Source organism: Schistocerca nitens, chromosome 1 (genome assembly GCF_023898315.1).
Source record: "Schistocerca nitens isolate TAMUIC-IGC-003100 chromosome 1, iqSchNite1.1, whole genome shotgun sequence".
Lineage (NCBI taxonomy): Eukaryota > Metazoa > Arthropoda > Insecta > Orthoptera > Acrididae > Schistocerca > Schistocerca nitens.
The window spans coordinates 528,144,155-528,168,129 of record NC_064614.1 but is presented as its reverse complement, the minus strand read 5'-3'; the positions used below and the strand labels follow the sequence as shown (position 1 = coordinate 528,168,129).

The 23,975-nt window shown below is 43.5% G+C and overlaps 1 protein-coding gene across 2 annotated transcripts; it reads right to left on the bottom strand.

Annotated features, from left to right (window-relative positions):
• Positions 1-3,045: 3,045 nt before the first annotated feature.
• LOC126253484 (REPTOR-binding partner) lies at positions 3,046-21,144 on the bottom strand. Of its 2 annotated transcripts, none has more exons than XM_049954864.1 (4): positions 20,968-21,144; positions 7,608-7,701; positions 7,259-7,380; positions 3,046-3,993 (listed from the first exon to the last, which is right to left on the bottom strand). In XM_049954864.1, the coding sequence occupies exons 2-4, from the start codon at positions 7,696-7,698 to the stop codon at positions 3,895-3,897; spliced, it is 312 nt and encodes a 103-aa protein (XP_049810821.1). In that variant the 5' UTR covers positions 7,699-7,701; positions 20,968-21,144; the 3' UTR covers positions 3,046-3,894. The 2 variants fall into 2 exon arrangements, with proteins under 2 accessions (XP_049810821.1, XP_049810813.1); XM_049954856.1 differs by lacking the exon at positions 20,968-21,144 and adding an exon at positions 20,762-20,959.
• Positions 21,145-23,975: the final 2,831 nt, after the last annotated feature.

The following is a 23,975-nucleotide window of genomic DNA, read 5'->3' as shown; positions in this document are numbered from 1 at the left end:
AAAACCACCGCAATTCCAGTGGAGGATAACGACATCGTGAGACTGGGAAGGCATGGAATATTCAATGTGGCAGTTTACGCCTCAGGGTCACCTGCTGCCCCCAACATATTGCCTGAGCAATCTATATCCATTGTGTCCGAGGGTCCGGCAAGATCTAGGTCCACAGCAAACACCAGAATCTCCACCTCATCCTCAGACACAGAGCTCATATGTAGCACTGGTGTGGGTGCCACCACAATTCCTATGGTCTTGAGGATATTTTTTAGATTTCTCTCGCTGCTCCTTGGGTTTTCCTGGCTGGGAGGACTTCACTGATTCAGTCTCCGGGACTGCCCTACGAGCAGCTGCTTTTGGGCTCTTCAGCCACTGGCAGGTGTCATCTTTCCCACCAGCAGGAATCTGGGAAGGGAGTGACCCCAAGGGACCCCTTCCTAGAAAAAGGAGCCGAAGAAGACTTACGCTTCTCCGGCCCAGAAGAGGGGACTGATATCCCTGATTTAGGGTGGGTGGGGGGGGGGGGGGGTGCTTCCAAAGTAGGTGGTGCAGGAGCAACAGGGAGGGAAGTGCCCCAAGGGAGCAGGTGGAGTCTTCTGGCTCAGAGGTGACTGGGGTAGGCGGAGCTGATAGGTCTAGAACTGTTGTTGTGGCAGGGTAAGACAATGTCATACGTACAGGATGTAGGCATTCAAATTTCCTCTGAGCCTCAGTGTAGGTCAGTCAGTCCAAGGTCTTGTATTCCATTTTTTCCTTTCTTTCTGGAGAATCCTGCCATCAGGTGAGCAAGGTAAATGGTGCTCTCCACAGTTGACACAGATGGGAGGCAGGGCACATGGAGTATTGGGATGTGATGGGCGACCGCAATCTCAACATGTGATGCTGGAAGTACAGTGGGAAGACATATGGTTGAACTTCCAGCATTTAAAGCATCGCATTGGGGGACGGATATAGGGCTTTACATCACAATGGTAGACCATCACCTGGACCTTCTCGGGTAATGTATCACCCTCGAAGGCCAAGATTAAGGCACTGGTGGCAACCTAATTACCCCTCGAACCCCGGTGGACAAGCCGAACGAAATGTACATCTCGTCGCTCTAAACTGGAAAGCAGCTCATTGTCAGACTGCAAAAGAAGGTCCATGTGAAATATGATACCCTGGATCATATTTAAGCTCTTATGGGGTGTGATTGTTACAGAAACACCCCCCAGCTTGTCACAAGTGAGTAACAACCATAAGTTGGCAGAGGATGCTGTTTTGATGAAGACTGACCCAGATCTCATTTTGGACAAGCCCTCCACCTTCCCAAACTTCTCTAAATGCTCAACAAAAAACTGAGGCTTCATCATCATGAAAGATTCTCCATCAGCTCTCTAACATACAAGGTTCCAGGGCAAATAAGAGCCACTGCCATCCTTAGCCTGACATTCCTCCCATGGTGTGGCCAGGGAAGGTAACAATTTGGGGTCATACTTCTGTGCGTTGGATTGAGCCCGTGAACACTTAGAGACGGCTGGTGTTTGACCACCAGTACGCTTCATAGCGCATCACCCGCCTTGATGCCACCCACTCCGACCAAGGGGCCTCCCCATGGGTGCCACTCAGCCGCAGCAAAGGCTACCTGGCAAGATGGCCATTGCCGGGAGTCCTGATGCCCCAGGGTGACTGGCATCTACTCCTCAGCATAAGTGGGGAGTTAATGGCGCAGGCATCAGGAGAGTGATCCCTGTGTGGTCAGTGGGCTACAACGAACAGGGTACATGGCGGCCCCACCACAACAGACTGGCTACCATGTTGGATATCAGGTGCAACCAAACGAGCAAAACCATTATCATCGTCAGCACAGAAAATGTACTGCACAGCTGATGGAAAAATATGCACCCAGGAGGGTGACCTCTCCCAACAGTTGGAGAATGAGCTCAAGTGCAGATCCACGTCAACGAAGGATGTGACAGGTCTCAGCGCCTCATGGAAACTACGCACCATGTAAGGGACCCTTCCCCAATTGGCTTGCTCTTCAGGGAAATTTTGAAAACTGGAGGTCAAACCCTACACATAAAGGCAGAAATGTGTAAGACTCCTTTTAGTTGCCTCTTACAACAGGCAGGAATACCTTGGGCCTATTCTAACCCCCGGACCCGCAGGGGGACATCATCATCTGACGTGTCTGCTTGTAACAGAGGGATGTAGCATGACATACGAAATGCCAACTTCTCCACTTGGTTCTGTTGATCCTGGGATTGGAGACTAAGGAACAAAGTTATAAGCTTAGACTGCTGTGAACATCTTTCTGCCAAAGGTTAACCCTGTACACACATCTTCACAAACTTCTTTAACTAGTGGATTAGTGCATCATTCGTAGGTCTTACTACCACATGCAGGCTCATGGGACATTAGTATTCCAGCCCAGGTGAAAGACTTTTGGGAGCAGTGGACAGAGGCTTCACGCTATAGAACATACTTAGCTGCATATTACTATGTGAATTTTGGCAGAATAAACAATAACATGGATCTTCACAACGCACTAATTTTTATGCTTTAAATCAGGGATGAAAAACCTGCATGGAAGATATGATAGAGTTGTAAAAGACAAACAATATCGAACATGATGAGAAAAGGTTATAAGAAATGTGACGAAACTGAACGGATAGGACTAAAATCAGGTCATCTGTTTTAATACAGATGAGCATAGCAAAGTGGAAAACCAGGTGTATGCTTTGAACACAAAGATTAACGTACATTAAATATATTCCATATAAATCATTTACATCTATGTACCAACATGTTTACATTCTCATGAGGCAGGAAGTCAATTACGTAAACATTGTTCTTGTGAGGGGAATGCATCTTCCATTATAATCCCACTCACATGGTCAGAAATATTTGAGATTAACCCTTTGATTGTCACACATAGTGATGGAAGTTTCACCACCAGATCAAGTCCGTGTCGCACGTAAGAGACTGCTGTGTGTACTGGCAAGCTAGGGCAGTCAACATGTTAATATTAGAAGTGAAGTAAGAAACACGGTCCACAGCCAGATTTAACTATTTTTTAAAATGTTCTGTTCTTTATTGGTAAAGCACTTAAGCCTACATTTAAAAGTTTCTTTTCAAGGAACAGTAAGTAAGCCCATTAGCTGTCACTGAGGAATCAAGGTGTATTGAATGACAAACATGGCACTATACCTGATTAAACGGACTTATATATTAATTTGCCAAAGCCAGTTCAGTGTATTCCAATGAAAAAGAATGTATTTTCATGACATATTTTTACAGTTACTTAGACTATCTGCGCAGTAATATAATGCACATTTATTTTCTCCAAGCAAAACCAAATTTGCATAATTTTAATACTAGAATGTACAGACAATAAGGAGACATTTTTGGTTTCTTATCTGATGTACAATATTTTATGAGTGTTTAATCAATTTTTAAAATTCTAAATAGCAAAGATCCTTGCCCCCCCCCACACACACAGACAGACAGACAGACAGACAGACAGACAGTTTTTTTTTTTTTTTTTTTTTTTTTGCTGTAGGAGAACTGACAATGTAAGGCAACAACAGCTTTGTTCCCTGGTTGATACATCAAAAGTTTACAAAAAATATTAATATCCAAGAAAATTTCTTGGCCATCTTTTTATCTTCCAAAAAAGAATCAAGCAGGAAAGTTGGTTATTTTTCTGTAGATAATATGTTCCATCGTGTTACATATATCTTTACACATTAACATACTTTTGACTACAGTGGACAGATTTACACAACAATATGTACAGAATATATCAACATTCAAAAACTGAAGATCACATTTATATAATATTCACATAAAAATTCTCCATCATGCATTTATATGTACAAAAAAGATACACAATACTCAAAATTGTGTCCATACTGAAGTTCAACACTTTTCTTGTTTCACAGCTCCAATTTCCTCCAGAAGTACCTGCATGCCCTCTGGCATACGGCCTTCATCTAGTTCCTTTCCCCACAATCTATACTGTAACCACAAAAATGGCGGGAAATATTGTCAGTATATTATTTCTCACACTTTGTCAAATAAGTTTACAAATGATATCATTTAAATCTTTATAATGAACTATGCGACAAAACGTCATACTGTTATTACAATATGAACAATTCAGCAGTTAAAGAAACTTTAGATTTTAGCATCTAAATGGTTTAAAGAACCAACTGAAAGGCCATAACAAACACATGAATAAAATGTAAGCAACAGTAATTTAATGAACTCTCAATAACATTCAGGATACAGCTTAATGAACATTTGTGTGTGTGAGCCTGTGCAAACAATGACAAATTAATTTGTCCAGAAAGCACATATACAATTAAATGAGCTATGTTATCTATGTTGCACACGACTGGATCCCAAAATATTTTCAAAGATTTACAAGATCAAAATCAGTTGCAGGCAGTTATGTTGCCACTTTCGAAAGTAACAGATTTTGATTTTTTTTTTTTTTTTTAATGAAAGTAAGCAGCAACAGTTCAAAATAATTACAACATAATAAACACTGATGAAACATGGACGCCCAGAAATTTTTGCAACAGGCAAATTTTTAGCAAGAAGAAGAAACTCAGTAAAAAAATACTACATGGAATTGTTAGTGCCAATTACATTGTGTGTATATGCACATCTTATTTTCTGTGTCTGGACTATAGCCTTGCCAGTATTCTTGACAGTGCGACCTGCCTAGTCAATTTTTCTCTGTTCCGTTTGAGTTATTTGTGAGCAGCATCCATAGCAGTTGTGTGTTCTCTAATAATCGAACAAAAAATGTGCCTCATAAAAACATGCTTCCACTTTATCAACAGATTACGGTGCCAAGAAGAAACGTGCCCTACAACAGTAGCATTTTTTTGGCAAGTTTACAGCATGATTTCAGTCAACTTCAGTTAGCATCATTTGTAACATCAAATTAATTTAAACTTGTTTAAAAATGGACTGAACAGAGAGCACCTCTTATCGTTCCATCTAGCTGACAGTGTTGCAAAAGATACTCAGAATTTACAACAACTCAGGAGGCACATGCAATGTACGAAACACCATTACTGTAGCAAGCACTACCTTTCAGCAACCAAAGCAATTCTTTGTGGACTGCCAGACTGCTTCAAGATATGGAAAATCAACTGTCATGAGAAGGTATCTGTCAGTATCCCTGACAGTGATTTTGAGTTTGGCACAGTGTTTCTCAGTTCTTTCCAGGAATATATATATATACAGGTTGAATCGTGTAAATTTTGCACTGGAAAGTGCTATTGATGAGCAATTTTCACACAATGGGCTGGTAGTCAGGGGCCCGTATTGTTAACCAACAGACAGATTGTTTATTTTCTGTGCAAACACACATTTTTAATGGAACAATGCCTTTTGACATTAACAAACTAAAAGTATGGTCAATTAGAATGTCGGTGAGTTCATTGCACGAGCCTAGAGCGATTCATTTACAAGCTACCATGTTTTGAAAAGTTTCCACGCTGACACTTGTTCGTGCCATTCAACCTGCATAGTTAAGGGGTACAATGTTGTTATGTTTGATTACAGTGTGCTTGTGTGTTCCCTGAGTGCACTGCAACTTGCTAGTCAGGATGTAACAATGCAAGCAGCAGGTCATGAGTGGACAATTGGGATTCACCATTGCAGAAAAAGCCAACATCTCATGTGCATGGAGAATGTAGGAACAAGAAAGTTCATTCTTGTATGATGTATGCCGCAGATATCCCAACAGACATCAACCATCTTGACAATTATTTGTGAGCCTCTTCAAACAGTTACGTGAAAGTGATAGTGTAAGATCTAGACAATGTAACAGAAAGAAAATCAAGCGACGACAGAAGGAAAAACAAGCGATGACAGAAGAGGCGCAATTAATATTCTTGCTGCTGTTGCAGTTGATCTGCACATTAGCTCCCATGCAACCACACAAGGAAGTGGCATGAATCAGGCAAGTATCCTATACATTCTCCATTGACAAGTTCCATGCCTATCACATATCTCTCCATCAACAGCTGCATGGAAACAATTATGAGAATCATGTTAAGTTCTGTACATGAGCATTAAGACAGGACACTCCAGACATACTAAGCATCTTGTTTAGTGATGAAGCCACATTTACCAATCACAGCCAAGTAAACTGCCAGAATATGCACTATTGGTCTTTTGACGATCCCCATTGGATTTGTCAGGTGGAATGTCAATGTCCATGGAGTGTAAACGTGTGGTGTGAGATAGTGACCCATCACGTCACAGGCCCAATTTTCTAAGATGGAACACTCAACATGCGCAAGTATCACAGCCTCCAAACTGACCATCTACCATGGATGCTAGAGGACATTCCTCTGCAGACTAGGAGGAACCTGTAGTAACAACATGATGGCTGTCCAGCCCATAGTGCACGAAGTACTACTGCAGGTCTTCAGTTTCCAAATCATTGGATTGGACACAGGACCTGCACCTTGGCCAGCCTGTTCCCTGGATTTGATGCCTGTACACTTTCTGAAGGGAAAGCTGAAAGACACTATCTACAAGGATATACGAACTACACCTGACAATATGTGCAATAACTTACTACTGCAGCCTGCTCAGACATCACAGCTGAAATCCTAGCATGCGTAAGCAGTCATTCCATACCAGACAAAGCACGTATTGTCGCTGCTGGTGGTTATTTTGAACACAAATTGTTAGGGTCACTCGTCTCATTAGTGGTCAGAATCCACATAACTAGTAAATGCACAAATGTCATTCTTCGGTTGTCCTATCACAGGTATTGTACAAGTGTTGAGTGAAAACATGATTCTAGTGCAAGTTGTTTGGAAGATTGTATTTTGCAAATGCAATCTCTCAAGCACCTTATTTGATAGAATCCTGCAACAAACACCACTGACTTAGTATACTAATTTCAATAGGCATTGTCCTATTCAAGAAAGTTTATTTTTGCACAAAAATACACTTTCTAAGTGTTGATCGGCTAACAATACGAGCCCCTGGCTATCAATCCATCCTCCAAAAATCGCACATCAATACAACTCTCCATTTCTACAATATTTGTGGTGCAAGTTTTAGGTGATTTGCCCTATATAAACAATGTCTAATGACATAGTGAAAAGTATGAAGTAACTGCTAGCCAGGTTTGTTATTCAGTCAACAACAAATTAAACGGTTGTTTCAATTTTGGTTTATTTTCCTATAGGAAGGAAGGCTGTTATTTATAAGAGAAGAGAACACAGAGGATAATGGCATTCCTTACCTTTTCAAGTTCCTTCCGCAGCGCTAGAACAGCCTTTTCACGGTCAGCCACAAGTTCTTCTAAGTACTGGTATCTTAATTTTTTCCTTGCTCTACATTCCCTTGCACTTTGTCTGCTTCGCTCTAAAAACCATACAGATAGCAAAGAAAAGAAAGTGCAATCAGCAACAAGCATGTTAATCCAAATATAATTCATCTCCACTGTGTTTAGTGAGTAATTTCATGACTAAATGCAATTTAAGTTTCTGTGAAATATGTATGATCAATAAAAAACTATGATACAGAAAGGGACAATATTTTACAGGTATCTCTACAATGTCCAAAAATGAGGGATCAAAATTCTGTCTCACCTAATTTTGCTTTCACATCAATTTTGTCACTTGATTTCCTACCAGGCTTCCGACCACGCTTACCACTTTCTTTACGTTCACACCGATTCATTTCCTGGATAAATAAAAATATAAGAAATTTACAAATAATTTTTGCATCTTCAACCATGGTATTAAGTTTTCTACAATTCAAAACATTATCAGAAATGGATATTTGAGCTTCACATATATATATATATATATATATATATATATATATATATATATATATATATATATATATATATATATATATATATATATAAGATGCTGTGACTTACCAAATGAGAAAGCATTGGTACACACACACACACACACACACACACACACACACACACACACAAAAGCTTTCGCAACCCAAGGTTGTTTCATCAGGAAAGAGGGAAGGAGAGGGAAAGACGAAAGGATGTGGGTTTTAAGGGGGAGGGTAAGGAATCATTCCAATCCCGGGAGTGGAAAGACTTACCATAGGGAGAAAAAAGGACAGGTATACACACGCGCGCGCTCGTGCGCGCGCACATCCGTCTGCACATATACAGACACATGTAAATGCAAAGATATTGGGCAGAGATGTCAGTCGAGGCAGAAGTACAGAGGCGAAGATGTTGTTGAATGACAGGTGAGGTACGAGGGGGGCAGCAACTTGAAATTAGCAGAGGTTGAGGCCTGGTGGGTAATGGGAAGAGAGAATATATTGAAGGGCAAGTTCCCATCTCCAGAGTTCTGATAGGTTGGTGTCAGTGGGAAGTATCCAGATAACCCGGACGGTATAACACTGTGCCAAGATGTGCTGGCCGTGCACCAAGGCATGTTTAGCCACAGGGTGATCCTCATTACCAGCAAACACTGTCTGCCTGTGTCCGTTAATGCGAATGGACAGTGTTGCTGGTCATTCCCACATAGAAGGCTTCACAGTGTAGGCAGGTCAGTTGGTAAATCACATGGGTGCTTTCACACGTGGCTCTGCCTTTGATTGTGTACACCTTCGGGATTACAGGACTGGAGTAGGTGGTGGTGGGAGGGTGCATGGGACAGGTTTTACACCAGGGGCGGTTACAAGGGTAGGAGCCAGAGGGTAGGGAAAATGGTTTGGGGATTTCATAGGGTCGGTTGGTCGGTTTGTGGGATTAAAGGGACCAGACTGCGATGGTCATCGCCCAAAGAGAAGAAAAACGAACAGCAGAAAAGACGTCAGACGACACGGGACAAGAAAGACTCCGACAGAGATCAGACAAAACAAATTAAAACACACAGAGAGTGACGGTGGTTGGCCGACCATAGAGATAAAAAGGAAAAGCCAACCACCGAGAACACATTAAAAACTCAGCGTAAAATCGTAGGCCAATGGCCAGAATCAAGACAAAAGAACAGAACAAACACTCAGAGTAAACGATAAAAATCCCCTACCCGAATAAAACGTAAAACTAAGCCAGCCATAACAGGGTCATCAGATAAAAGGGCAGGGAGCGTATCAGGCAGCGCAAATGTCTGCCTGACCACAGCTAAAAGGGGGCAGGCCAACAAAATGTTGGCCACTGTCAAAACCGCCCCACAGCGACATAGAGGAGGGGGTCCTCCCGGCACAGTAAATAACCGTGTGTCAGCCGGGAGTGGCCAACGCGGAGCCGACAAAGGACGACTGAGTCCCTGCGGTTGGCTCGCATGGATGACCGCCACACAGTCGTCGTCTCCTTAATGGCACGGAGTTTATTGGGCGTGATCCGATCGCGCCATTCAGCGTCCCAAAACGCAAAAACTTTTCGGCGGAGGACTGCCCACAAATCAGTCTCTGGGAGGCCACCATCCAGAGATGGTTTACTCGTGGCCTCTTTCGCCAGGCGGTCGACATGTTCATTGCCCGGGATACCGACATGACCGGGGGTCCACACAAAGACCACAGAGCGGCCGCAACGGGCAAGAGTATGCAGGGACTCTTGGATAGCCATCACCAGATGAGAACGAGGGAAACACTGGTCGAGAGCTCGTAAACCGCTCAGCGAATCGCTACAGATAACGAAGGACTCACCTGAGCAGGAGCGGATATACTCTAGGGCACGAAAGATGGCGACCAGCTCAGCAGTGTAAACGCTGCAGCCATCCTGCAAGGAACGTTGTTCGGAATGGTCCCCTAGAGTGAGCGCATACCCGACACGACCAGCAACCATCGAGCCGTCAGTGTAAACAATGCCGGAGCCCTGATACATGGCCAGGATGGAATAAAAGCGGCGGCGGAAGGCCTCTGGAGGGACTGAGTCCTTCGGGCCTTGTGCCAAGTCGAGCCGAAGGCAAGGACGAGGCACACACCATGGGGGTGTGCGCAGGGGTGCCCGGAAAGGAGGTGGAACAGGGAAAAACCCAAGCCCAGAGAGGAGCTCTTTGACACGCACGGCGATCGGACAACCCGAACGGGGCCGACGTTCTGGCAGATGGACGACTGACTGCGGGAACAGGACACGGTAATTTGGATGCCCGGGAAAGCAAAAAACATGGGCAGCATAAGCAGCCAGTAATTTTTGGCGTCGTAAGCGCAGTGGAGGGACACCTGCCTCCACTAGTATGCTGTCCACAGGGCTGGTGCGAAAAGCACCAGTGGCGAGGCGTATCCCGCTGTGGAGAATTGGGTCCAGCACCCGCAACGCAGATGGGGATGCTGAGCCATAAGGCAGGCTCCCATAATCCAGGCGGGACTGGATTAACACCTGGTAGAGCCGCAACAGGGTAGATCGGTCGGCGCCCCAGCGGGTGTGGCTCAAGCATCTCACAGCGTTGAGATGCCGCCAACACGCCTGTTTAAGCTGCTGGATATGAGGCAGCCAAGTCAACCGGGCATCGAAAACCACCCCCAAAAACCTGTGTGATTCCACCACTGAAAGAAGTTCGCCGGCAAGATAAAGCCACGGCTCCGGGTGGACAGTACGTCGCCGGCAGAAATGCATAACGCGGGTCTTGGCAGCCGAAAACTGAAAACCATGCGCTACAGCCCAAGACTGCGCCTTGCGGATAGCGCCCTGTAGCTGACGTTCAACAGCTGCAATGCCAGTAGAGCTGTAGTAAAGGCAGAAGTCGTCAGCATACAGGGAAGCGGAGACAGAATTTCCCACGGCCGCAGCGAGTCCGTTAATGGCTATTAAAAACAGGCAGACACTTAAAACAGAACCCTGTGGCACCCCGTTCTCCTGGACGTGGGAGGAACTATACTAGGCCGCGACTTGCACGCGGAAAGTAAGATACGTCAGAAAATTGCGGATAAAAGTCGGCAGAGGACCCCGAAGACCCCATCCATGAAGCGTAGAAAGGATGTGATGACGCCATGTCGTATCGTACGCCTTCCGCATGTCGAAAAAGACAGCGACCAGGTGCTGACGGCGGGCAAAGGCAGTACGGATGGCCGACTCCAGGCTCACCAGGTTGTCGGTGGCGGAGCGGCCTTTACGGAACCCACCCTGAACGGAGCCAGAAGGCCCCGAGACTCCAGTACCCAATTCAAGCGCCGGCTCACCATCTGTTCAAGCAACTTGCAAAGAACGTTGGTGAGGCTAATGGGACGGTAGCTGTCCACCTCCAGAGGGTTCTTTCCAGGTTTCAAAATGGGGATGACAATGCCTTCCTGCCATTGCGACGGAAACTCCCCCTCGACCCAAAGACGGTTGTAAAGATCGAGGAGGCACCGCTGGCAGTCCACTGAAAGGTGTTTCAGCATCTGACAGTGGATGCCCTCTGGCCCAGGAGCGGTATCAGGGCAAGCGGCTAGGGCACTGCGATATTCCCACTCACTGAATGGAGCATTGTAAGATTCTGGATGGTGGGTGCGAAACGAAAGGCTCCGACATTCCATCCGCTCTTTAATGGAGCGGAATTCCAGTGGGTAATTGGAAGAAGCGGAACTAAGAGCAAAATGCTCTGCCAAGCTGTTGGCAATTTTGCCGGAGTCTGTACAAACTGCTCCATTCAGTGAGAGCGCAGGGACGCTGACAGGGGTCCGATAGCCATAGAGGCGTCGGATCTTGGCCCAGACCTGCGATGGAGAGACATGGAGGCAAATGGTGGACACATACCGCTCCCAGCACTCCTGCTTGCTTTGGCGGATAAGGCAGCGGGCCCGCGCACGCAGCTGTTTGAAGGTGATTTGGTGTTCAATGCAGGGATGTCGCTTGTGACGCTGTAGCGCCTGCCGGCGATCTTTAATCGCTGCAGCAATTTCAGGCGACCACCAAGGCACAGTCCGCCACCGAGGGGACCCAGAGGAACGGGGAATGGCAGACTCGGCAGCAGTAACGATGCTGGTGGTGACCGATTGAACCACCGCATCAATGTCATCATTAGAGAGAGGCTCAATAACGGCAGTGGAGGAGAACAAGTCCCAGTCAGCCTTATTCATAGCCCATCTGCTAGGGCGCCCAGAAGAGTGACGCTGTGGTAGTGACAGAAAGATCGGAAAGTGGTCACTACCACACAGGTCGTCATGCACACTCCATTGGACAGACGGTAAGAGGCTAGGGCTACAGATTGAAAGGTCAATGGCGGAGTATGTGCCATGCGCCTCACTGAAGTGTGTGAAGGCACCATCATTTAAAATCGAGAGATCGAGCTGCGACAATAAATGCTTAACGGTGGCGCCTCGACCTGTTGCCACTGACCCACCCCACAGAGGGTTATGGGCGTTGAAGTCGCCCAATAGCAAGAAAGGTGGCGGCAATTGGGCTATCAGCGCAGCCAGGACATGCTGCCAGACATCACCATCCGGTGGAAGGTAAAGACTGCAGACGGTAACAGCCTGTGGCGTCCACACCCGAACAGCGACAGCCTCTAAAGGTGTTTGGAGAGGGACAGACTCGCTGTGCAGAGTGTGAAGGACATAGAGGCAGACGCCACCAGACACCCTTTCATATGCTGCCCGGTTCTTATAATAACCCCGATAGCCACGGAGGGCGGGGGTTCGCATTGCTGGAAACCATGTTTCCTGAAGAGCAATGCAGAAGAAAGGGTGAAGGCTGATAAGTTGACGGAGCTCAGCTAGATGGTGGAAGAAACCGCTGCAGTTCCACTGGAGGATGGTATTGTCCATTGCGGAGAAAGGCGTGACGGGACTGGGAAGGCAGATTACGCCGCTGGGTCACCTGCTGCCTCCGATGGAGCACCCGTGCAAGTGCTATCCATTGCGTCTGAGGGATCGGTGAGATCGAGGTCCTCAGCGGACGCAAGGATCTCCACCTCATCCTCAGACGCAGAGCTTTTAGGTAGTGGTGGAGTAGGTGCCACCGCAGGTGTCGGACTTGTTGAGAGGGCTTATCGGAGTCAGTCTCTGGGACCGAAGAGGATCGCGAAGCCCGTCGACCAGCGACCTGTGGCTTCTTCAGCCACTGGTTGGTGTCTGCCGCTGGTAGGAACCTGGGAAGGGAGTGACCCAAGGGAGCCCTCCCAAGTGAGAGAAGCCGAAGAAGACTTACGCTTCTCCGGCTTAGAAGTGGGGACTGGTGTCCCCGATGGTTTAGTGGGTGCTGCTCCCAAGGTAGATGGTGTGGGAGCAACAGCGAGAGAAGGGGCACCCATTGTCAAGGGGGCAGGTGAGGTCCTCTGACTGAGAGCTGACTGTATATCTTGCAGCTGAAGGAGCAGGAGCAGGAGTGACAGTGGAGGCATAAGATGACATCATGTGCACGGGATGTAGCCGTTCAAATTTCCGCTTAGCCTCAGTGTAAGTCAGTCGGTCCAGGGTCTTATATTCCATGATTTTGCGTTCTTTCTGTAAGATACTGCAGTCCGGCGAGCAAGGGGAATGAGGCTCTCCACAGTTGACACAGACGGGAGGCAGAGCACATGGAGTATCGGGATGAGATGGGCGTCCACAATCTCGACATGTGAGGCTAGAAGTACAGCGAGAGGACATGTGACCGAACTTCCAGCACTTAAAGCACCACATCGGGGGAGGGATATAGGGTTTGACGTCACACCGGTAGGCCATCACCTTGACCTTCTCTGGTAAGGTATCACCTTTGAAGGCCAAGATGAAGGCACCGGTAGCTACCTGATTGTCCCTCGGACCCTGATGAACACGTCTGACGAAATGTACACCTCGGCGCTCTAAATTGGCACGCAGCTCGTCATCAGACTGCAAAAGGAGGTCCCTATGGAAAATAACACCCTGGACCATATTTAAACTCTTATGTGGGGTGATGGTAACGTGAACATCCCCCAACTTGTCACAAGCAAGTAACCTGCGTGACTGGGCAGAGGATGCTGTTTTTATCAAAACTAACCCACAGCGCATTTTGGACAAGCCCTCCACCTCCCCAAACTTGTCCTCTAAATGCTCTACAAAGAACTGAGGCTTCACGGATAGAAACGAGTCACCATCAGCTCTGGTACAGACGAGATACCTGGGCGAATACACATCACTGTCATTCATTGCCTTTCGTTCCTCCCATGGTGTGGCCAGGGATGGGAACGATTTGGGGTCATAAACGTTAGCTTTAAAATGAGCCCTCGAACGCTTGGAGACTGCTGGTGGCTGGCCGCCAGCGAGAGATGATGTACCACGCTTCATTGTGGGTCATCCGCCCTGATGCCACCTACTCCGACCAAGGGCCCTCCCCACAGGCGCCACCCAGCCGCAGCAATAGCCACCTGGCAGGATGGCCGTTGCCGGGAGTCCTGATGCCCCCAGGGAGATGGGCATCTACTCCTTGGCATACGTGGGGAGTTAACGGCGCAGGCATCAGTAGAGCGATCCCTGTGTTGTCAGGGGGCTACAACCAACAGGGTACATGGCGGCCCCACCACAACGGACTGGCTACCGTGCTGGATCTTAGGTGCAAAAATGTCCTAGGTCGTCGTCGCAGTTAAAAGCAACACTGCAGAGTGCAGCGTGGTAATCGCACCTGGGGACGTATCCTCGCCCAAGAGATGGAAAACGAGCGGGACACCATTGCAACGACGAAAAAGCCGGCTAAAGGTCTCAATGCACGACGGATACAGTGCACCATGTAAAGCGCCCTTCCCCAATTGGCTCGCTCTTCGGAATAATTTAGAAAGATGGAGGTCGAACCCGAGAGGGGACCATCACATAAGGCCGAAACATTTGAGACTCCTTTTAGTCACCTCTTACGACAGGCAGGAATACCGCGGGCCTATTCTAACCCCCGAACCCGCAGGGGGGGGGGGGGATTTCATAGGGATGAACCAAGAGGTTATGAAGGTTAAGTGGACGGCGGAAAGACACTCTTGGTGGAGTGGGGAGGATTTCATGAAGGATGGATCTCATTTCAGGGCAGGATTTGAGGAAGTCGTATCCCTGCTGGCGAGCCACATTCAGAGTCTGAGCCAGTCCCAGAAAGTATCCTGTCACAAGTGGGGCACTTTTGGGGTTCTTCTGTGGGAGGTTTTGGGTTTGAGGGGATGAGGAAGTGGCTCTAGCTATTTGCTTCTGTACCAGGTTGGGAGGGTAGTTGCGGGATGCGAAAGCTGTTTTCAGGTTATTGGTGTAATGGTTCAGGGATTCAGGACTGGAGTAGATTCGTTAGCCACGAAGACCTAAGCTGTAGGGAAGGGACCGTTTGATATGGAATGGGTGGCAGCTGTCATGATGGAGGTACTGTTGGTTGTTAGTGGGTTTGATGTGGACGGATGTGTGAAGCTGGCCACTGGACAGATGGAGGTCAACATCAAGGAAAGAGGCATGGAATTTGGAGTAGGACCAGGTGAATCTGATGGAACCAAAGGAGTTGAGGTTGGAGAGGAAATTCTGGAGTTGTTCTTCACTGTGAGTCCAGATCATGAAGATGTCATCAATAAATCTGTGCCAAACTTTAGGTTGACAGGCTTGGGTAACCAAGAAGGCTTCCTGTAAGCGATCCATAAATAGGTTGGCGTACGAGGGGGGCATCCTGGTACCCATGGCTGTTCCCTTTAATTGTTGGTATGTCTGGCCCTCAAATGTGAAGAAGTTGTGGGTTAGGATGAAGTTGGCTAAGGTAATGAGGAAAGAGGTTTTAGGTAGGGTAGCAGGTGATCGGCGTGAAAGGAAGTGCTCCAGGGCAGCAAGGCCCTGGACGTGCGGGATATTTGTGTATAAGGAAGTGGCATCAATGGTTACAAGGATGGTTTCCGGGGTTAACAGATTGGGTAAGGATTCCAGGCGTTCGAGAAAGTGCTTGGTGTCTTTGATGATCCCCCAAAACCTCAAAATTCTAATATGGACAACTCAACAAAGCTAACATTTTACTGAAACTTTTAACTGGGTCACTGAAGATATTTCTTTTGTTTTCATACTTAGACAAAATGTAACACCTTCCATACCTCCAAGTTTAAACATTTACAAATGCTGCAAGTAGTATGAAGGAGTTTTAGCAACAAACAGCTTTCAAGTACTTTTGAAAAAAATGTCTGCTCCTTGTCTGATAATTCATAGCTATGATAATTTTGTACCTGTGAATTTCACTTATTTATGCCCAAGTCATGATCAGGAGAGAATAGTAAACTCTCCCCTCCTGTTATATTTGTGAATTTAATTAATAACTTGAAACAACTGAGTCCTTGAAAAGGCAGGGCCATTACTTATGTTTTGGAGTGGAATGTTGGCTCATTGTATGATGCAACAAACACAAGGGCATGGAAAGAAGAGAATGTAAACAGTTGATTTTAAGTACCAGACAAGAGGAGCAGCACATGGCACACAACAAAAATTTGTTTAGCAATGCATATAGGTAATTGTGCAAAATCTAAATAAAAATTATTCCATTCCATGGCAGAATGGTACAGCAACAAGTTTCCAATGTATTTCGAAATAAAAACAATCTTGGCTGCAAAATTATTTAATGTCAATGATGTGTTTCAACCCTTCAGGACATCAGATTATCTATAAAAACAATAAAACCGATCATACCACCTTCATTTTTGCAAGCGTGGCCCTATTTTGGACTACTATGGGGGTATCACTTGGTGCGTTCAAAATAATATGTGATATGTTGATGAAATTTCTGCGGCTTTCTGTACCTTCTTGATGATGAACCAGTGGTTTTCTTTTGTTTGTTTTAATGATAGACGGACTACGTTACTAATCCACCACTTTTCTGTTTTATGTAGTTGTATGACAGATGGGTTTCATATCGAGCTGCTTTTATGGAAGTTCCTATTACCTTCAGTTCATTTTACCTGCTAAGTCATGCAAGATAAGACCATACTCCTTCCTCTGTTATTAGTTGACTGGTTTCTTGTTTTTATAGACAATCTGATGATGCCTGTAAAGGGTGGAACGCACCATTGACATTAAATAATTTCACAACCAAGTCTATTCTGAAACTAAATCCAAATGTCTATACACCATAGACTGTGCGTTCCATTTGACCCTAATTCCACAAAAGTGACAAACTTATTTTGTAGCATTTGTTATACAATTAGAATCACTGCTTCAGTTTTTCTTTGCTACTTATCAGTTTGTCACAACAACTTGACAACATTCATTAAAAAAAGCAGCAGCAGAAAAAGATAGATGTGGCAGCAGATATTTAATGAAAGTTACTTAGAACTAGCTTCCTAATGGCTACATGAAATGGCACACTACCAACCAAGGGGTCAACCAAAAGCTGGGATACCAATGTCGGCTTTGACTCTTAAAGTAACAGTTGTGTTGCATTATTGAGTTGTGTCATGTTTGCAATGGACTGATTTTGCGGAGAGCATGTTGCGCACTCTAGGGTGAGGTATTTATGTTTCTCAATTCTTTGTGAGTGATGTTAGTGTGCCACTGGGAGTTTTGTTTCTGTTGCATTGACATGCTGTTTTAATTTCATTGGTCATTGGTCATTGGCTACTGGTTTGTTTTCAGTTTTGAAAATGTTACTTCTACATGTTGTTAACGATTTGACAGTTTTTTTTTTGTTTATTTTGTCAGGTATTAGGTACAGTTTTCACGAAAAAATTTAGTAGCCGTTCTTTGGTTGCTGCTATGGGTGACGATATGGCTGCTACAATTAAACTTCTCCTGGCCTGTTGGCAGAATGTCTGAAGTGTCACCAGAGCACATAATTTATGAAACTGAGTAAGGTCTCTGCTTCTTAAATCAGAGGTGTGTGTTTGTGTGTGTGTGTGTGTGTGTGTGTGTGTGTGTGTGTGTGTGTGTGCGTGTGTGTGATGTTTTCAGTGATGGTTATCCCAGGGAAAGTACCATGGATAGCACTGCCCTGTACAAGACTTTACCTGATAAGTTCACAATTACAAGACTTGTCTGTATTTGCAGTGATACAAATAAATATTTTCAAGCTGTACAAAATTGAATCTGTTAATGAGATATGGCAGTATCTTTTTAATTAAGTAACCATTTATTCTCGATTTATTTAAGATCATACAAATGTATAAAAAGCAGTGTCCAATCATGCATGGAGAGCAGAATAATAAATGCACAGTCCAAATAAACTTGCATGTTTAATACGATATTCAATAAACAATCTTAGCCAAAAAAATAGCCTTAGTATCCATTTGTCAGCATATCACATTCTGACTACTTCTCCCCCCTCCCCCGACAAAACTCCTTGAACAACTCATTTTTTACTTACAGAGATGACTTGCTGCTTAAGGTGTGTGTGTGTGTGTGTGTGTGTGTGTGTGTGTGTGTGTGTGTCAAAACACTGATGAAACTTCTGAATAAAGTGGGACACATCTGTGGTCAAAGCCAATGTGTGGAAAAGTTACAGGTTATTCATTAAACAAATGTCTACAATATGAAGCAAATACAAGAACCAGTATAAAGGTACAATTAAACAAATTTGTTAATGAACAGAAGGGTCTTATGGTATTTCTGGTCAGCAGACCTAACAGTTATGTTTACCTGCCTGATCAGAAACTGTTTTCTTTCTCCATGCACATTACCTCTTTCCTTGTGGTGTGACCAAGTTGTGTTTAACTTGTACCTGTTGACTGGTAGTTACTAATGAATATGCATGCAGCATGTGCCATAGTGGTGTTGTCAGGTAATAGATGACACTGAAATCGCACCAATGGTATGCCGAGAACAGCATCCGAGTGAATCATCATAAACAGTATTGCGTACATCAGCTCTATGAGGTACAGTGGAGACGTTTGGAATCTAATTCACCACAGAAGACAGAGGCTAACTGAACCACCAGAAATGACCAATTCAAAAACACTTACCACAAGATGATCTGCAACTTTGCCATTTGGAAGAATCTTACTTGAATAAAGGATGATTAGTTAGCGAATGATATACACGATTAGTGACTCTTTAGCATATTTCTCTTATACTTTCTTCCAGCATTTTTCAATAACTTGCAAGGGTTATAATCTTATTGTGGGTTTAATAAATAACCAGATGACAAGTAGAATAGTGTAATTCCCTACCGCAGTACATTTGTCAGATATAGAACAACTGAACAGGGATGGAAGACCAAATCAGACATGACCTACTAACAAATTATTCCAGCATTTGCCTTAATTGATTTAATGAAATAAAGGGTACAAATGAAACCTGTTTCCCCAAATAACGAGTCCAGTGACCAGCACCTTATTTGATGGAAAAAGTTACTGTTTAATCTCCTACCAATGATGATGTTCTTAGGTATCTACCATTAACTCAGTTTTGTAAGGATGAGAAGGAAAATGTGCAGGGCCTAATTGAAGAAACAACAGCATTCACCTGGAGGTACTTAAGGGAACACCACAAAAACCTAAATCTGGATGGTATGTTTCATATCTTTTATATGAACTGGAATAGTTCTCTTTTCATAATATTATCCTGAAGTATTTTTCCGTTCATAAATCTCTACTACACCTGTACATTCTTTCCGCCTTTCCGCCATCCACTCTGTTTACTACTAGCTTACAATATGAGCTCATAACATTCATACAGGTGCTTGTCTTTTCCCTAAAGATCTCTAAATTTTATTTTCTCATTCATGCATGCTCCTCGTTTCTTCTCTAGCTATTCCTGCCTGCTTTTTTTTTCTCTCAGCAATAAAATTTAATAACCCATGCATTATCCACACCTCATTATGTTTAGCTGCTTCTGTGTTCTCTTCACCATTGCACGTTTAAGTTAACTGCTGCCTAAACATCATTGTGAAACTATCATCAAACTATGCCTGTCAATTTATCAAGGTCCCTTCTTTTTACTTTACTACCATTATGTAGTTTCTTAAGATTTTTTTTTTCGTTTTTCATGACAAATTATGGACAGGGCGAATAAATGCTCCTGGAAATGTTTTGGAGTTTAAAATCTGTTGTCTAAATTTACAATATAAACCATCTAGAAATTTGAAATCTCCAGGTCCCCTACACATGAACAACTTTCTTTAATGATACTCAACGCGATATTATAAACAATCGAATTATGGTTAGTGCAAAATTCTACTACGCGACTTCCATCTCTTCTTTTTCCTACAGTCAAATTCCTGTCAATCAGAATCCAATTTTCTTCTCCTTTAATTTAATGAATGCATTTTTTAATTCATCATGTTGATATGCCTGCACTAGCCTACACTGAATACTGATTCTATCGTATATTTCACAGATTTCACTGTAATTTCATCATATCCATTTCTGTTTTCAAATTTTCTAACAAATTTGCCCAATAAATGGATTTAACATTTCACTTTCCAACCCACAGATCTTCAGATACGCTCTTTCTGATACCATACTCCTGGGTGCTCCCCAACTGGACACACACACACACACACACACACACACACACACACACACACACCTGCGGCCAGTGCAAGATGCATACATATCGAGCTACACCATTTTGATTAAATATGCCAATGATCTCTGGAACTTACTTAGGTTAATTACTGGCACGAACTGAACTAATCCTAATTTGATGTGGTTTATTAAAAATGTGCGTCACGCAATATAAATAGCAGTAATCCAGTAATTCTCGTCACGACGATTATCAGGTTACACCTGTCAATATGATTAACTAAAGTAGCATAGCGACAATGAGTTCTGTGGTAAATATCGTAAAATATATATCCTCCTGTCTTTAATGCTCGATAATAGAATGAAGAGCACCCCTACGGATCTGCTACGACTTCAGATCAACGTTTATCCACCTACAAATCAACACATGTCTTCGCAGACAGCCACATTATTTGCCTGTTCATTCTACTTGTACCCTACATTCTCACCATTTCATCATTTTCTTGGTGGTCCAGATATTGCTCCTCGAAATCCATTCATATACACATTACCGAATGTCACTATGACTGTATGACAGAACATGTAACTAAAGTAACAACAAAGAACACTTAATTCATATGTCAAAACTACAAAGACAACAAATATCTTTCTCATAAGCGTGACGTTTTAACACAGAGATATGTGTATTACTTACGAATGACGATCACCACATCAAGGACAAGCAGTTATCACCTCACTCGCTGCTACAGGAATCACTCTGATTATCACGACATCACGTCATCTTTGCACATGGGTGTTCAGAATTAGTTCTTCAGGACCTTGCGTTTAGAAACGTTGACGGGGATTTTTCTGTTGTCAATATGATGTTAACTGAACAGAAAACAGTGCAGCCCTTACTTGTCACAAAGAAATGAATTACGGTACCTGAAGGCCGAATCACACTAGAAATAAATGGAAATGAATGTCAGGCGACGTCGTCAAATGGTGGAGTGCTTACATTAGACAGAACTTCAACACGACGTCAGTTCGTCTAGCCCAGTACCGAACGGTGAAAGTAAGGTTATGAGATGCCACCCATGACACAAGAAGTCAGAATATAATATCAGAACTAAGGAACTACCACTAAATTTATTAATGGCGAAAGAAAAATCATAATGGGTGTGTCTGATCAATTTTGTAGGGGAAACTGCTGAAAAGTGACATAACATTTAAGTACATAGCAAAAATGTATATGTAAAAACATATGACGCAATATTTATATGGAAATACACAGTCCACTTATCTCATCCATTGTGTTTTCGTTATACGTAGGAAATTAGATCAGAAACAGTCGTTTCACATAGAAAAGGTTTATTAAATGATAATTACTTAATCAATTTATGTTCTTACTTATACACAGAGTAGGTGACAACACTGTTCAGTTATTGTAAAATCTACATAATTTTCACTTAATGCTTCAGTATTCTATCATGGACCACATTGTCGAAAACTTTTGACTGAGAAAGGTGATGCAGGTGTTAACACACTGGACTTGCATTCAGAAGAACGATGTTTCAAATCCCCATCTAACCATCCATTTATGTTTTCCAAAATTTCCCTTCACAACAGGCAAATCTCAGCATGGTTTCTTTGAAGTGGGGCGACCGATTTTCCTTCCCATCCTTTCGTAATCCGAGCTTGTGCTGCATCTCGATGGCCACACTGTCGACAGGACGTTAAACTCTCATTTTCCTTCTTTCCTTTGCAAATGCCTTTGAAATAAGGATATAGATCTGTAATTAGAGGTGGTTTGCTTATCTACAGTTTTGTAGATGGATGTTACTGCCATACATTTAAGTCTCTAAGGAAATACGCACTGAGTCGTTGATTGATTATAAAGATATCTTAACGATAATCGTATCAAGTGAGCACAACGTTTCAATATTCTGTTAGCAACGCCATCATAGCCAGTAGCTCACTGCAATCTACGTAGGGGATGTATTTTTGCAAATAATATCCTTTGGTTGTACATATAGTGACTGCACAAGTAAATGTAACGCAACTCTGTTTGCTTCTTTATTACTTGACACACTGTTTATAGACAAATGCAGGGACATAATCATTGGCACACAGAGATGGCCAGTGGTGGCCAACGATTTGAGAGTGTCACAATTTTTGCCAGAGCTGTTTTCTGTGGGTCCAGTTTCATTTGGATTACTAGTTTTGTGTTTTTCTTGTTTAATAATGTTCCAAATAGTTTTTGCCTTATTCCTGGTGTATTATATTTTTCGAGAATAGTGCATGAAAACATTCAAAAATAATAGCATAAAGACTAAGAAGTGACAATTATAACAAATGTAAGGCTGGCGAAAATAGGTTAACTTCTGATGTTAGTAGACCACATCTCCTCCTCCCCCATTCTCCCCACCAACAACATCAACTTCAAAATTTCCATCCCAAACTACCTTGCCCTTTATGTTCCATTCCACTTTATTGGTGGTATCACTGCCACCATTTGAATTTTTTATTAATGTTTTTATACACTTGTCTTTAAGCTATTGCATATAATCGATATCATTATCAGTAATACACAAGAGATTTTATGAAGCATAATTGACATGTCAGGAAACTTACTTAGATTCACTATTGTACTACAAATAACTAAAGAACAGACAATAAAAGAACACACATAAAAGAAAATAGATGATACACAAAGATTACACACCATGCTTAATAGTTAAATAAGAAACTAAATATTATTAAGAAGTTACCAAGGTACACACAATAAAAGGATAGAGGTCATAGACAAAACTTCCCAATTTGATTAATGGTAAAAGTATGAGTTGGAGATTATTCAGTTACTTACATATTCATTACATATGTAAGACAGGATACCAAAGGAAGAAAAATGCATAGCAGGAAGATAGAAACTGAATGTCTATATTTTTCCAAGCTGCAATTGGTGTCAGTGTGACTGGGGTGCCACTGACTACTTTACAGTAGGCACGACTTCTGGAGTCTTCATCACACAAATGATAACAGTCACTTTTCTATGACACACTTTGTTGAAAGACAACAAATACGCAACTTCTAATTTGATGTGTCATGCAGGTCCTGAATAGTCCTGTCAGAAGTTAAAGCCCAATGTACAATGCAGTCTCTCTCCTGTTGTCACTGTTGAAGAGTATCCACTTCAGTCTGATGCACATTGTGGCTGGATATGACGTGACTGCCTGTGGAATAACTCTAAGAATCATGTTGGATTTTTCTACTGTGACTAGGCTCGCTCCAGGACCACATACTCGTTGAATAGAAACCTTGAATTCCAAACCATGAACTATCAGCTAAGCTGTAGAGCACAACTTAGGTAGTGGTGAAGAGAAATGCAGCGTCTCCATGGTTTTGACTGCTAAGGGAGTGATACCATGCCTCTGCTCCATTGGCTGCCACTCAAAGTGATACCATACCACTGCTCCAGTGGCTGCATGTGACAGTGATGTGCAACCTAATCCATCGCTGTAGGCCACCTTTGTGGAGAACTGCCGGAAATCTGATGTATTGGCTTCACTTAATACTTATGCTGTTCTGGTCAACACCAATAGCAAAAGGATGGGATAGGTGGCAAGGGTTGTGGCGTGGGTCATGCTACAAACAAGCAATAATTCGAATCATTTAGTAAATCAGGTCAACTTTTGATCAGTTTTCAAATTCTTTAAGAGTATC

What these genes read in the sequence shown, in the direction of transcription:
- LOC126253484 (XM_049954856.1), bottom strand. Translation starts at nt 20,809, where the DNA reads ATGGATTTCGAGGAGCAATATCTGGACCACCAAGAAAATGATGAAATG. An exon ending in TGATGTGAAAGCAAAATTAG is followed by an intron (nt 7,381 to 7,607) that starts GTGAGACAGAAT and finishes TATGGTTTTTAG; the next exon opens with AGCGAAGCAGACAAAGTGCA. An exon ending in TGCGGAAGGAACTTGAAAAG is followed by an intron (nt 3,994 to 7,258) that starts GTAAGGAATGCC and finishes TTGTGGTTACAG; the next exon opens with TATAGATTGTGGGGAAAGGA.